This window comes from Rhea americana, unplaced genomic scaffold, assembly GCF_003343005.1.
Source record: "Rhea americana isolate MKP2758 unplaced genomic scaffold, rheAme1 scaffold_13, whole genome shotgun sequence".
In the NCBI taxonomy this organism is placed as follows: Eukaryota; Metazoa; Chordata; class Aves; order Rheiformes; family Rheidae; genus Rhea; species Rhea americana.
The window spans coordinates 2,377,015-2,389,428 of record NW_028185372.1 but is presented as its reverse complement, the minus strand read 5'-3'; the positions used below and the strand labels follow the sequence as shown (position 1 = coordinate 2,389,428).

The window sequence follows — 12,414 nt, the reverse complement described above, 5'->3', positions numbered from 1 at the left end:
TGCTCTTTGTAAATAGTGAAACTTTTTTCATGCGTCTTTGGTGGCTGTGTACTTGTAATATCTTAAGATTATGTCAGCGTAACTGTTTGCTAAAACTGGTGTATTGAATAATTTCTTGTTTGCATAAAAATTGACTATGGTATGTATTTACTTACAGCTACTATACTGTGGAAATTATAACTTTAAATCAGTCTAGGTTGGAAACAAAGTAAATATGCAATAATACAAATTGTATGAGTTTTTGCATTGTGTTTTTACTTGTTGGTCTATGTTAATTACTATGTTAATTAATTACTATGTTAATTTCTTTTCATGGGATCAGAACATTATTTGAAGGGCCTGAATTTTGAAGATGTGGAAGAGGAGAAGGAAGGATTAAAACTGGAAGATCCTGTAGTCAGTTACACTACATTGCAAGTGCCCTCTTCTGTCTCTGCACCATCTGCTTCTAACTTTCCCAGTGGCATAACGTCGTCATATACTGGTATCATTTTTATGTTTATTTTTCTCTTCTCCTTTTAAAGGTGAACAATACTTTCCTTCCTTGTGTTAATACTTTCACATTATTGTTATACAGAATGTTGTGCAATGCTAATGAGCATTATATGCTGTATGGTGGTATGCTGTCACTGAACTTTGAAAAACAGTTCAGCAGTGAACTATACTTGTACTCAAATTTACCCCATCTACAATGTTATTGAAAGAAAATGAATAGCTTTGGGTCTAATTCCAAAGCTCTTCACTATGCTGAAGTAGTACCATGAATCTAAAGAGGCGCAGTGCCACGGAACACTTATACCTTCCTCCCATAGCTGTCTTTATCATCTCCAGTGTTCTCCTATGTTTTAGAGATGAGATTTCAGTTAAATCCAGTCTGCCTAAGCAAAATAAATTGTTTCATATCACTATGTGGTAATTACTAGCTATGTCATAAAACATGATTTTAGGAAATTACATTTCATGTAATTCTGCATTTGCAAATATGAAGACTACAGTAGCATTAGAGGAGGAGGAAGAAAAATCACTGTGCAAGCAAAGTATTTTTTTATATTTAAAAATGTAGGCTATCATATTTTATATGCATGTTTCCTGTATTGATTGCTTTCAAGCTTGTAGTAATTATATATACAATTTGTGTATATATATATATATATACACATATATATATATATATATATATATATATATATACACAAACATGCACTTGGCAGTCAGAATTGCAGCAATCTACCTTAAAAGGTATTAAAACATAGTCTTGTATCTGCATATAGCAGGAGTGAATCTCAAATGACATACACAGCTAGATAAATTATAAATATTATAAATATTGCTGCATTTGTAGTTGCCTCTTTAAATAGAAATTTGTTATTTGCAAGCTAAGAAAACTGTAGATGATACTGAGTGATAACTCTAATTTAATCCGTGAGTACAGTTTAGCTTAGGAAGGATGATAGTATTCTTGTCCACAGCTCTTTGTTCTGCCCACACTGTCTACACATCCGTGCTGTTCAGAATCACAGAATAGTTGAGATTGGAAGGGATCTTTTTAGATCATCTAGTCCAACTCAGTGTTTCAAACAGGGTCCCCTACAGCAGGCTGTCCAGGACAGTGTCCAGATGGCTTTTGACCATCTCCAAGAATGGAGACTTCACTACCTCTTCGGGCAACCTGTTCCAGTGCTGAGTAACTCTCACATTAAAAAAGATTTTTCCTTAGATTCAGAAGGAACTTCCTGTATTTCAGTTTGTGCTTGTTTCCTCTTGTCCTGTCACCGGGCACCACTGAAAAGAATCTGGCTCTGTCTTCGTTACACCATCTCTTCAAATATTTATACGCATTGATAAGATCCCATCTCAGTCTTCTCTTCTCTGGGTTAAACAATCCCAGCACTCTTAGCCTTTTCTGAGAGATGCTTTAGTCCCTTAATTGTCTTCACTGGGCTTCATTTCATTCTTCAACCACAATCTCTGAATCCATGYAGTTCATAGCCTGGCTTTTTAAAGTAAGTAAGTGGAAATTGCTCATTTTCCATAAAAAGCTGTACAGTTGACTGGAAGGGATCGGAAGCTGGCTGAAGTGTAGCATAGCTGGGATTGGGCAAAGCATAAAACTGACAGTAGTCATCTCATCTTCCCAGCAAAACTATCCCTGCCAGTCAGGGTGCTGTTAATGAATGTTCTCTGAAGACACTGTATTTACATAGCTGTAGATCACAGGTCATTAAAACTATGTACGGTATTAGTCATTTATTTTTAAAGTGGGCATATTCAGGTTGATATATTTCTATATTTTAATCACATAAGCTGTTTAAYATATGTATTGTTAGCTTTATTAACAATGGCTTGTTCTTTTTCAGACTTTCATGTTTGTGGAGAATTAACTCATAGGTATGTATGTGTTTTGATATAACTGATTTTTTTTCAAAAATTAGTCTATTTTAAACTCCTGCCAAGAAGGCAACACTCGTTATAGAACTATCACTTATGTGAAAGTTCAAGCATTAGTTTTCAAACTGAATGGAAGCCTTTTTATTAGCCAATTTTAGACACATATTCTGTAGTGTCTGTTTGGTAGTGCCTGTTAAATTTGCTTGATCCAGAGTATTCTGTTGATCATCCAAAACTGCTTTCTAGTTACAAGTAATAGAGCTGTGAATGTAGAMGCTGTTAATGTCCGTGTGCATTTGTTGTTATATCTCCTATTTGCAAAACCTTGCTTTTGATAGTCACCTGCTGAGGGTGACTGCCACTAGAAAGTTTTTGGAGGGTTACCATATGGACCATGTAAAACAACCGACTGAAGATTTCAGAAATTGAATGATTTTGTCTATCAAATGAAAATGGACTGGCATACATATTTTAAGCTGTTAACTAGTGCTTGTCTTCTAGATCCAGCTTTGCAGTGGAAAATATAGCTGGCTTCCATGTCTTGCTGATCATTCTTCTCACAGTTAATACCTTATTAAATATTCCCTAAAGCATAGTGGGTAAAATGTATGATTTAGTTTATTTGAATACTTTAAGCCAAACTGCTTGTTGTGACTGAAGTATACTAGGGAGTGATTACGTGACTTGTGGATGGGTGTAAGGCCATGTTTACCAGATCATRATTTTACCCAAAGAAGTTACTTGAAGTAAATGTAGCTTATAGTAGTWAGTTAGTTACATGTAGATTTAGCTTTTCTTGAGAGTGACTGATTAAAATAGAGAAATGTGTAGGATTCAGGTAAAACCACTCTTGCACTCGCAGTGGTTCTTGGTGCTCAGCTAGCGCAGTCAAAATGCCCTTGAGAGAGAGTCAGGGTGCCTGAAACAGGCATTGTCCCACAGCTTCAACTTGGCACATGCAGCAGTACAAGCCCTGCAGGTGTTCCCAGCCTGGGCTGCCAGTCTGAGCGTCCTGAGGGCCATATTCACACACCCCAGTGGACCACAGGTAGTCCACCATGGACTGGGGCCATGTTTCATGATGGTACATTCAGACCCCTCTTTGTCACCAGACCTCTGACATTAACCAGATCTCACTCATTGTATCTCATTCACACAGGAAAGTGACAAAATTTGCTTATGCCTGCAGTACAACAGCAAAGCTAAGGTGGTGGCTGATAGCTTTTTAAAGACAGTGCATCTACATCCTCCCTTAATGTATAGCTTTGTGTGTAGTAACTCAGTGAAATGTTGGGGGGGGGAGAGAGAGAAGAAAATCCAGTCTAAAGGATTTTAGTAAAACAACATGAATCTTTGCATTTCGAGTATAAAAGGAAGGATTTTAGTTTGTTGTTCTTAGAAGCATATTCTGCTTTAAATTAATAAAAATTTCCTCTTCCCTCTTTAAGATCTTTAGAAGATCCCCTGCAAATTACTGGCCTGAGTGGCGTTACTGACATCATTAATGATCTTATAGTAGAAGGTGATGTCTGTCCGACAGAGCTGGGTTTTACAAAAACGCAAGCTGAGAAAATCTATCGGTAATAACATGACTGTGTTTGTTAGTTAAATAATTTTAATTCTGGTTATTCTCCTCATAGCTTAAACTCTGTTAAAACTTGATGTAAACGAATGTGTGAACTGAGTTGACTGATGTCAATGAGATGGGTATTTAGAACTGGTAATTGGCCACTCTTTCACTGGCAATTATTTTAAAAAGTGGGGTGTTAGTTGTTGTTTTGGCTTTGCTTTTTTTTTTTTTTTTTTTTTTTTTTTTTTTTTTTTTTTTTTTTTTTTTTTTTTTTTTTTTTCCCTTCTTACTTGTTTGTTCCTGCTCCTTATTCTACCAGGCATAGGCTGGAGCATAACTCTGTACATGCCGCAGATTGAGCTCAGCCAGGGAAATAGGAGCCTTCTAAAGCAGTTCTGACTAGCAGATTAGAAATTTTCTGTCAGTGGCAGATCAGCTTCAGAAGCTCTTTGTTAACAGAACTCTCTGTAGAATACTGGGAATGTTTAAATTTACACCTGAAATAGAGGAGTAAGTGTTTTTAAAATAACTTTGTATCCTTATACAAATGGACTTTCGAAGGAGCTCATAGGTTGAGGGAGGGAACAGAAAAGATGATAATATCTCTCTGGTCTGATTATTTTTTTTTCCCCTAGACCCTTACACTGTACCATATTAATAATCCTAGTTTTTAATGTGCCAGTTATCTTATAAAGGCAATAACACAATCTCTATTAAAAGCTTTGGTTCCATTATTTGACTGTAAATGACAAATAGAATAAAAGCTGTAGGGAACATCTTGGAAATTACTTGCATATCAGGATTTTTCTAAAGTTACATTTTACAGAATTTTAAGCATTTGCAGTATTTTTGATATATTGTATGGAATTATCATTGTTTACAATGTAAAGGACATGATAGATTATTTCTCATTTACATCTGCTCTCAGGAGCCATGATTCTGCTGCTGGACATCATCAAAAAACAGAAAAGGAGAAGAAAGAGATACGAGCATGGATGAAAAGAAAGCAAAAGGAAAGACTGAAAGAATTTCTGAAGAAACTGGATGAGCAAAGACAGAAAGAGCGTAATCCATTCAAGATAAGAAAGAATGTGGTAAGAATAATGGTATCTTGAAGATTACCTGTTATAATGGCTCAGTTTAGGTTTGATAAAAGCTCCTTAGAAAACTATTAATGCTGGAAAAAATCACTAAAACTGTTTTAGAAACTTTGTTGGAACTGACCATAATTGTGTCAGAAGTGATCAGTAAGCAAAGATACCACAGCATTTCTAGCAGGCTGCTGTAATGATGGTGGCAGTTWTAATTCCTGCCATAACTGTAATGGAGACAGCTATAGCGTTCTCCAATAAAAGATTTATTTTGATATGGATTGTTGGGAACTACAGGWGTTGTAGAGAATTGTTTAATCCTTGTTTGATCTTTTTCTAAAAGAAAATGCAATTAATTTTAAAAGCCCAGTTCAGGTGCCAACATCCTTTTATTTTTATGACAGCAGTAGGATACTGAGGGCAGCCATCCATGTTATTCACATACACAGATATGTATGCAACTGTGGAGAGTCAGCAGAAATGTGAGACTACGGCATCTATTTCGAGTTTCTGAAGATTCTTTTTCTTTTTAATCAAAGACTAGTTTCAACACAGACCCAAAATATAATCTCCTCACTTTCATATTTATTAATTTTTTTAATTACTGAAAGCACATTGATGGCCTGAKGCATCACTTCTGATTTGCACTGTGCTGGCAATACTGAAGGGGGRKGGGGRAAGGTACAAAAGCTGTTCAGGAAATGATTTCCTAATCTGTAATATGTCATAAAATTGGTATTTGTCACCTGGATATCTTCAAAAAAAAGATACCACTGAGTCTGGAGAATCTCTGGAATTTCAGGAGATGAGACAGATGCCTGCAGCAGCTCTGTCCCCATACTTTGCACTGATCAACAGAACACACAGTTTAGTTTTCTGTAGGTTCTTTCACGGTTAAGTAATAGGCATGCAACAAACATGTAACATGCAAAAGCTTTTTGGTACTAAACAGTTACATTGTATTCAGTTTTAGAAGCCATACATCTCATCTCTTAAATAGGGTTTCCCTTCTGCTTGTTTTACATAGTATTTCAGAGTTGCCTTATACTRCTTTTTTGCACATGTGTAGATTTAAGTAATTCAGGAAAAACATGTATTTGCTTACCACTGCTTCTCTCCCTTTCTTGTGCTCCAACTTGTCAAGATATACTTCATGCTTTTGTTGTAACATTTGCTCCTGAAATCTGTAGATGGAGGAAATTTCAACTTTCATTAAAAACAAAAAAACAGCCCAAGAAAATTCAATTTGTGCTCTGACAAACAAGTCAAAGTGCAACCTCGCCTTATACTGTTAGGAAAGTACATTGACTTTTAGGAAGCTGACTGTGAGGAAGTCTGAAACTTTGAGTTTGACAATGATGGCATCTCTTTAAGAATATTCATATTTTAAACACATGAGCTATGGAGGTGGCTGGAGGGTTTTGATATATTTTTAGAGCTTGAGAGTTTATACAGACTATCTTTACTGAATCTCCTGGTAGGGCTATATGATTTCATACTGTTTTTAGTTTTAGCTGGAGAGCATCTTAAACAGTAACTTCAAACCAAATAGATCTAAATACTGGAAGTGTGGGATTAGAATGGGATGACAGTACAAAATGATATAAATATAGTGATTATAAAAATTGAGTGTTATACTTTCTTTTGCAGCATTCAAGGGAAATTAAATTGATCCAGAAGAAGAAAGAAGAAAAAGACAGGTAAGTTGCTATAAATGTAGCTTGTATTCTTAGTTATATGCCAGTCTTCCAGTCTCAAGGAAGAGCTGGTTTTAACTATCTTGACATTTCATAATGTTTCATATATGAATGGCTTTTCAAGCAAAAGCATGAACAATTCATGTTTACTTCACTGTTTAGGAAAAGTCTGAACATTTTTTATCCTTTGTATTCTTTATTATCCAAATATCTAGTTTTTTAAACATGCGCTCATTCATTCTGTCAAACCCATTGTTAACAAATGCTTTATTTTTTAGCTAATCATTTTAACAAGGATAGTATATGTTCTCGTGAATTGCAAAAGTATGTCCTTCTATTCTAGCCACCAAATAATCTTTCATAAAAGACTGAAGAATCCACAAGCCAGTTCTAGTTAAAGGAGCAATAGTGTCAATTAGTCTGTAATATCGTACTTACTTTTTCCATAGAGCCCTCTTATCTGAACATCACAGTATGAGAGTATCGCAAGCACTTTCCCTGATGAATGAAATGTTATCTGAAATAGCGGTGTTACCTGAAAATGAACATAGACCATTATCCAAGACAAGATCACCTCAAGAATACAGAAAACAGCGTATTGCATCTCCTAACAGGTAACAACTTCAAGCATTAACTCTACTTTGATGTAGTTGCCTCTTTACCACACTTCAGATTTGATCACAAGGCATAGTGTTACTTCCCTTGGTGTAGGATTAGCTTGAGAGAAGCTTTATATTATGGCAGAAACAAAAAGATGCTACAAAAGAGTCTGGATCAGCGGAGTCTTGAATTCCTGCACCAATCTTCTTACAGCTGCTAGAGCAGGATCTTAGAAGGAGCCTTAAAAATGCTTGTGATTTGCCTCTTGGACCACAGAATTGGCCAAATCTTGTTCGAATTGTTACTGGTGTCCTAACTCACCRCATTCAGTAGCAAGCAGGGACCTGGAATAGCCAATAGCACTTTTTTAATGATTTCATTAGCATCTGTTAACAAGCAAAAAATTGTTTTTGAAAATAAACATACTACTGCTTGTACATACGGACCACATAAATTAATTTTGAGCAAACCCTGGGAGATTCATTCTCTTCCTTTCTAAGTTGAAAAGTATTCCTCATTTTTATGTTATTTAGAATTTTACTTGTCCTTTGATTTGCACTTTGCTTATTGCCTTTTGAGAAGATGGTGGTATTCAAGTATTATAAATTGGAAACTATATTCCTCTTGATAGTGGTAATGTCACAAATATATAATCCAGGTGTTTATTGCACTRTACTGTTTCTCCTACAGTTTTGTTACCCAGAATAATAGGAGGAAGTGGGTACTTCAGATAATCCTGTAAGTTCCAGACTCAGACATCTCTGCATCTTTCTTTTTAATATGTGAAGTTGGAGGATAAATCATTCAGCTGGATGCAGTGTTCCACAGAGCCTGCTGGTGTCCAGGTCACGCTGGCCCTTCGGCCAATATCAGCCATGTCAGAATTAGAAATGCTAAGGAATATCACACAGAAAATCACATTAGTAGTAGTTGTGACTTCCAACTAATAACTTTTGTTGGAACTAAACTGGTGCTTTGCAAAAGGAGGTTGATGTATCTTCACTGTGATCCCAAGCGCTTCTGATTCTGGTGAGGCTTATTGGCCCCACAAGCACTCTATGATGCTGATCCTGAGCTAAGTGAGCTGTAGAAGATTTTGGCAGTACTTTTGCATGATCTGAATAAGCCTTGTTAGTTGCAAGTTGTGTGAATGAATGATATGGGAAGGATAGTGGTAAGTGGTTTTTAGTGTGTTTTRTTTTTCTTCTTGTAGAAGGCATCCTAACAGCTGCATTTTGTCAGAAAGGAGCAGGATTGCCGCCAAACCCAGCTTTGGTCAAACAAGACCCKGTTTCATTCCAGCAGGTTCAGCACAATCCAGGGGTAAGAACAGAACTTCCTTAATGAAGGCACGTGGTGGAGATCTTTTTTGAGTTACTATCAGATTTTTGAGAGGGAGGAGTTTTAACTTCTGTATAGAAAATCAGACTCAGTCGTGGAAGTCTGCTGACCTGAGCATGACAGAACTGCAATATCATTGCCCTGACAAATAATGAGAGTTATCTTTCCTTCTCTTCTCTTTCTGAAGTCCAAAATAGCTTAATTTGCCATAGCAGGAGTACTGTGTAATCGAGGARGCAAGTTTATATGTGAAATTTTTGAAGTATCTTTTAAGTAGATTTGCACCTACTGTATATATCAATAGAAGTACTTTTTTGTCTTTCTAGGCAATACTGCTATGCTGTTACAGAAGAGTACTTCTAGAGGAGGAATGAAACATGCAGCAAACTGTCCTAATAATTCTAGATACTTTTAAGTTACAAAGAACAAATACATAGTGCTGTTCAGCTATAGAATGCAATGCAACAATAAGACACAGAGAACACATTTCACATTACATGCCTGGATAGGAGTTTTGCAACATAGGCCTCAGATACAGTATTAGTTTAGAAAAAAATCTTTTTTTCCCTATGTAAAATAATTCTTTTTACTGGAAACTTGTGAAATATTTTAATCAATCAATCAGCTCTGTTTTCAGTCAGATTGCTAAAATCAGATAGTTCTGATTTTAGCCAGATGGGAGTTCCCAGATTGCTGAAACAAACTTRTGATATATTTTTATGAGTCCCTGAAACAGATGTTATGAAGTCATAAAGCAAAGAGGACTTGACTTTCTTTTCCAGCTGAAGACCACAGAGGGAGTTAGCCATGCAGGAGATGATTGCATTGTGCCTCTTCCTTACCTTTCTTTGCTGCTTACTTTCTGATCTCTTTAAAATAGCACTTTATTATCCCTCTGTACAGTATCTAGTTAAGATACTATTTTATCACAAAGTGGAAGAATATATGACTGGATTTGGTTTCTTTTTTTCTGAAAAAAAAAAAGAAAGAATTTTATTTGTCACCTATTTGCATAAGTCTGGATCCACAGAAGAGTTTGCTCGCCTAAATGTTTCTTCCTAATCAAACTCAGATTTGATTGAAACAGATGCAGGACTTACTTACTTACTTACTTAGATTATAAGAGCAAAACTTCTGAATCAGGCAGAAAAAGGTTGTGGGAAGAATCAATCTGAAAGTTAGGAAATAGTGTGGTTAGTTAATGCCATTCTCCCATACAGTGGAATTAATCATGCTAGTGGCATAATGGAGATCTTTTGGAGCTAGCTAAATGAATTTGAGCTAGCAACATGGAAAAGGGAGAAAAGCAGTGGTTAACTCGCACAGATTTTTCCTGAATCACTCACTCACTCACCTCTACACRTGCGGATAACCATTCTCCTCCTCCTCTCCACAAATTCTTTTTTTAAACTCATTTTAAAAAATACAAGTTRATCTGCCTCTAATCTCATGTCACTGTCTTTTATATGTTTCTCCAGAGTAACCCATGGTTGCTAAGGGTTTCCCTGAAGTTGTAAGCCTTCTAAGAATCATGTGATTTTTGGAATCCAGGATTGATGCATTTTTCTTCTTCTATCAAATTACTCCTGATGTAGCAAAGTCCCTTTTGGATATGACTGTGCTACAGGAGCTGGATGCTATGGGCACCCTGCACAGTCCTTTTTCAGTTGTTTATATCCTGCCCTGGGAAGACAGTTCAGAGGCTGGAAGGGGCCTGAAGCATTCTCTAGCCATACTGCACATCAGTTCAACATAACAGGCAATGCTGACTTCAGTAATTTACACACCGCCTCAGTCCTTAGAACCTAGCTCTTCTGTTCTTGGGGAACTTTTGAGATGTTTTAGGCAACTCAAAGCATTACAATTTTATGATTGGCTTGTTTTCTCTTCAGCTGCTGAGTGCAGAGCCAGCAGAACACCAAAACAAAAGCTTCCACCTGTTGCCACGGCAGTGCAGACTGAAGAGCATGACCGTGAGACTGAGCGAGATGTAGTAAGTCCTTGGAGTGTGCCTGATGATATCCAAAGAATACTTCGTGATACTCATGACTCCTTGATTCAGGTAAGATGTCTTAACTATTCAAGGAATGGTCTAATACCCATCATGTAACACTGATCTTGTGTTAATTTATGCTGTATTTAAAAAGAAGTGATTCTCTATCCAAGCAAACAGGGTGGGTGGGATAGATGCAGAGGGAAATTATGGTGCTTTGAGATTCACGTCCTGATTACACAGCTTATGCCTATRTGGTGTCCTAACAGCAAAATAATTCCTGTGGGCCTTGCAAATGAGTGTATAGTATAGTCAAGTTGTCTGTCCAGGCAACAGACACTGGTGGGAGTGTGTAAAGAGGAATGTAACTTTCATTTGTTTGGAAATAAGCAGATATGTATTTTCATGAGGCTATGTTTGAAATGAGCATGAATCTGTCTCCTGGCTATAAAGGGATCTTACATGCACTATGATTCCGTTCATCTTCTCTTCCTCCAATAGGTTTCTCCACTTCGTGCTGTTAGTTTCTCTCCTCTTGGCGTTAACGATACTGATGGTGTTTCTGAAAGCACAGGAAGTATCCTCAGCAAACTGGACTGGAATGCAATTGAGGCTATGGTAGCAGATGTGGAAGACAAATGAATAAAATTTCTCTACTGCTCTGCATTTTCAAAGCTATTGCAAGTGTTTAGTTTTGTTATTTTTAATAATCATTGCCTTATTTAAAATGGATCGAACTTGTACTGGTTATTGTCYTAAGCAGCACAGAATGTCTCTCTCAGCACAGAAAGTCTCTCTACTTTCACACTTGCCTGGATAAAGTTCAATTCTTCAACATGTATGTTCTTTTTAGTATGTCTTCAGCTCAACAAGAACAAAGTATAGGTGGGAAGTATAGACCCATGGCTGTAAACAAGAACTTCTGCATCAGCTACTCTGCCGCTCTCAAATGCATAGTTTTATTCTATTTTAAGAGCACTGCACAACTGTTTTACCTATTTAATATGTAATGTCTTTAATGGAGTGAATTTTGTAACTGAACAGTTGAGGAACTGATTTAATAAAAGTGAGTTTATTAATTTCTGCTCTAAAATCACATACACACAGCATTGTTATTGCTGTGTTCCACTGTTACTGTACAATGTGCCACTACTCTAATATTTTAAACCCAACTTACTTGTACAATAGTTCAGAGATGTCTTTAACATTTTGACAGTTTGAGGGTTGAAAGAAGTGTAAGGAGTCAAGCAACAATAAAGTTAATATGGACTTCTGTCATAAAAATCAGATACTGGTATAAGACATTAAGGAATAAGTACTTACTAAGGTAAAGAAAAAAATTCTAGTCGTCCATACTATATAATGCTGTCTTGCAGCTCTTCTGGTAGCCATCAGATATTTGTAGAAAAACTTCCTGTATGTTCAGTGGCCACAAGCTATTTGTAATGGCCCAAATAGAGTCATACGACTCTCTCCCAACAGCAGGTGTTTTTATTCTTATTGTAAAGAAATTTGAGTTTTTGTTGGAAGTGCGTTAAGTTCGTATGGTTAATTGCTGTCACTCAATACTATAATAGTTACAAAACTAATTTTTGTCCTTTTCAGAGTGAAGCTGCATCTTGGCAAACATACATACAGAAACATGTTTCATAGAAAGCCTTTAATAGGATTGCAGACATATCAGAATAGACTGTCCAGTTTCTGTATACTCAAAGGTCAAAAATGGCTGTGCTT

The 12,414-nt window shown here is 36.4% G+C and overlaps 1 protein-coding gene across 4 annotated transcripts in view; it reads left to right on the top strand.

Annotated features, from left to right (window-relative positions):
* The window catches only part of CPLANE1 (ciliogenesis and planar polarity effector complex subunit 1), a 57,248-nt gene extending 45,489 nt beyond the window's left edge, over window positions 1-11,759 (top strand). For 3 of the 4 annotated variants that reach the window (XM_085326330.1, XM_085326329.1, XM_085326331.1), the window contains 9 exons: window positions 323-484; window positions 2,358-2,388; window positions 3,837-3,968; window positions 4,887-5,052; window positions 6,700-6,749; window positions 7,196-7,360; window positions 8,560-8,669; window positions 10,580-10,749; window positions 11,182-11,759. In XM_085326330.1, coding sequence (XP_085182456.1) covers window positions 323-484; window positions 2,358-2,388; window positions 3,837-3,968; window positions 4,887-5,052; window positions 6,700-6,749; window positions 7,196-7,360; window positions 8,560-8,669; window positions 10,580-10,749; window positions 11,182-11,322 — 1,127 coding nt within the window. In that variant the 3' untranslated portion in view covers window positions 11,323-11,759. Of the gene's footprint in view, window positions 1-322; window positions 485-2,357; window positions 2,389-3,836; window positions 3,969-4,886; window positions 5,053-6,699; window positions 6,750-7,195; window positions 7,361-8,559; window positions 8,670-9,013; window positions 9,101-10,579; window positions 10,750-11,181 lie in introns of all 4 variants that reach the window. The other variant, XM_085326337.1, reaches the window with a different exon arrangement.
* Window positions 11,760-12,414: the final 655 nt, after the last annotated feature.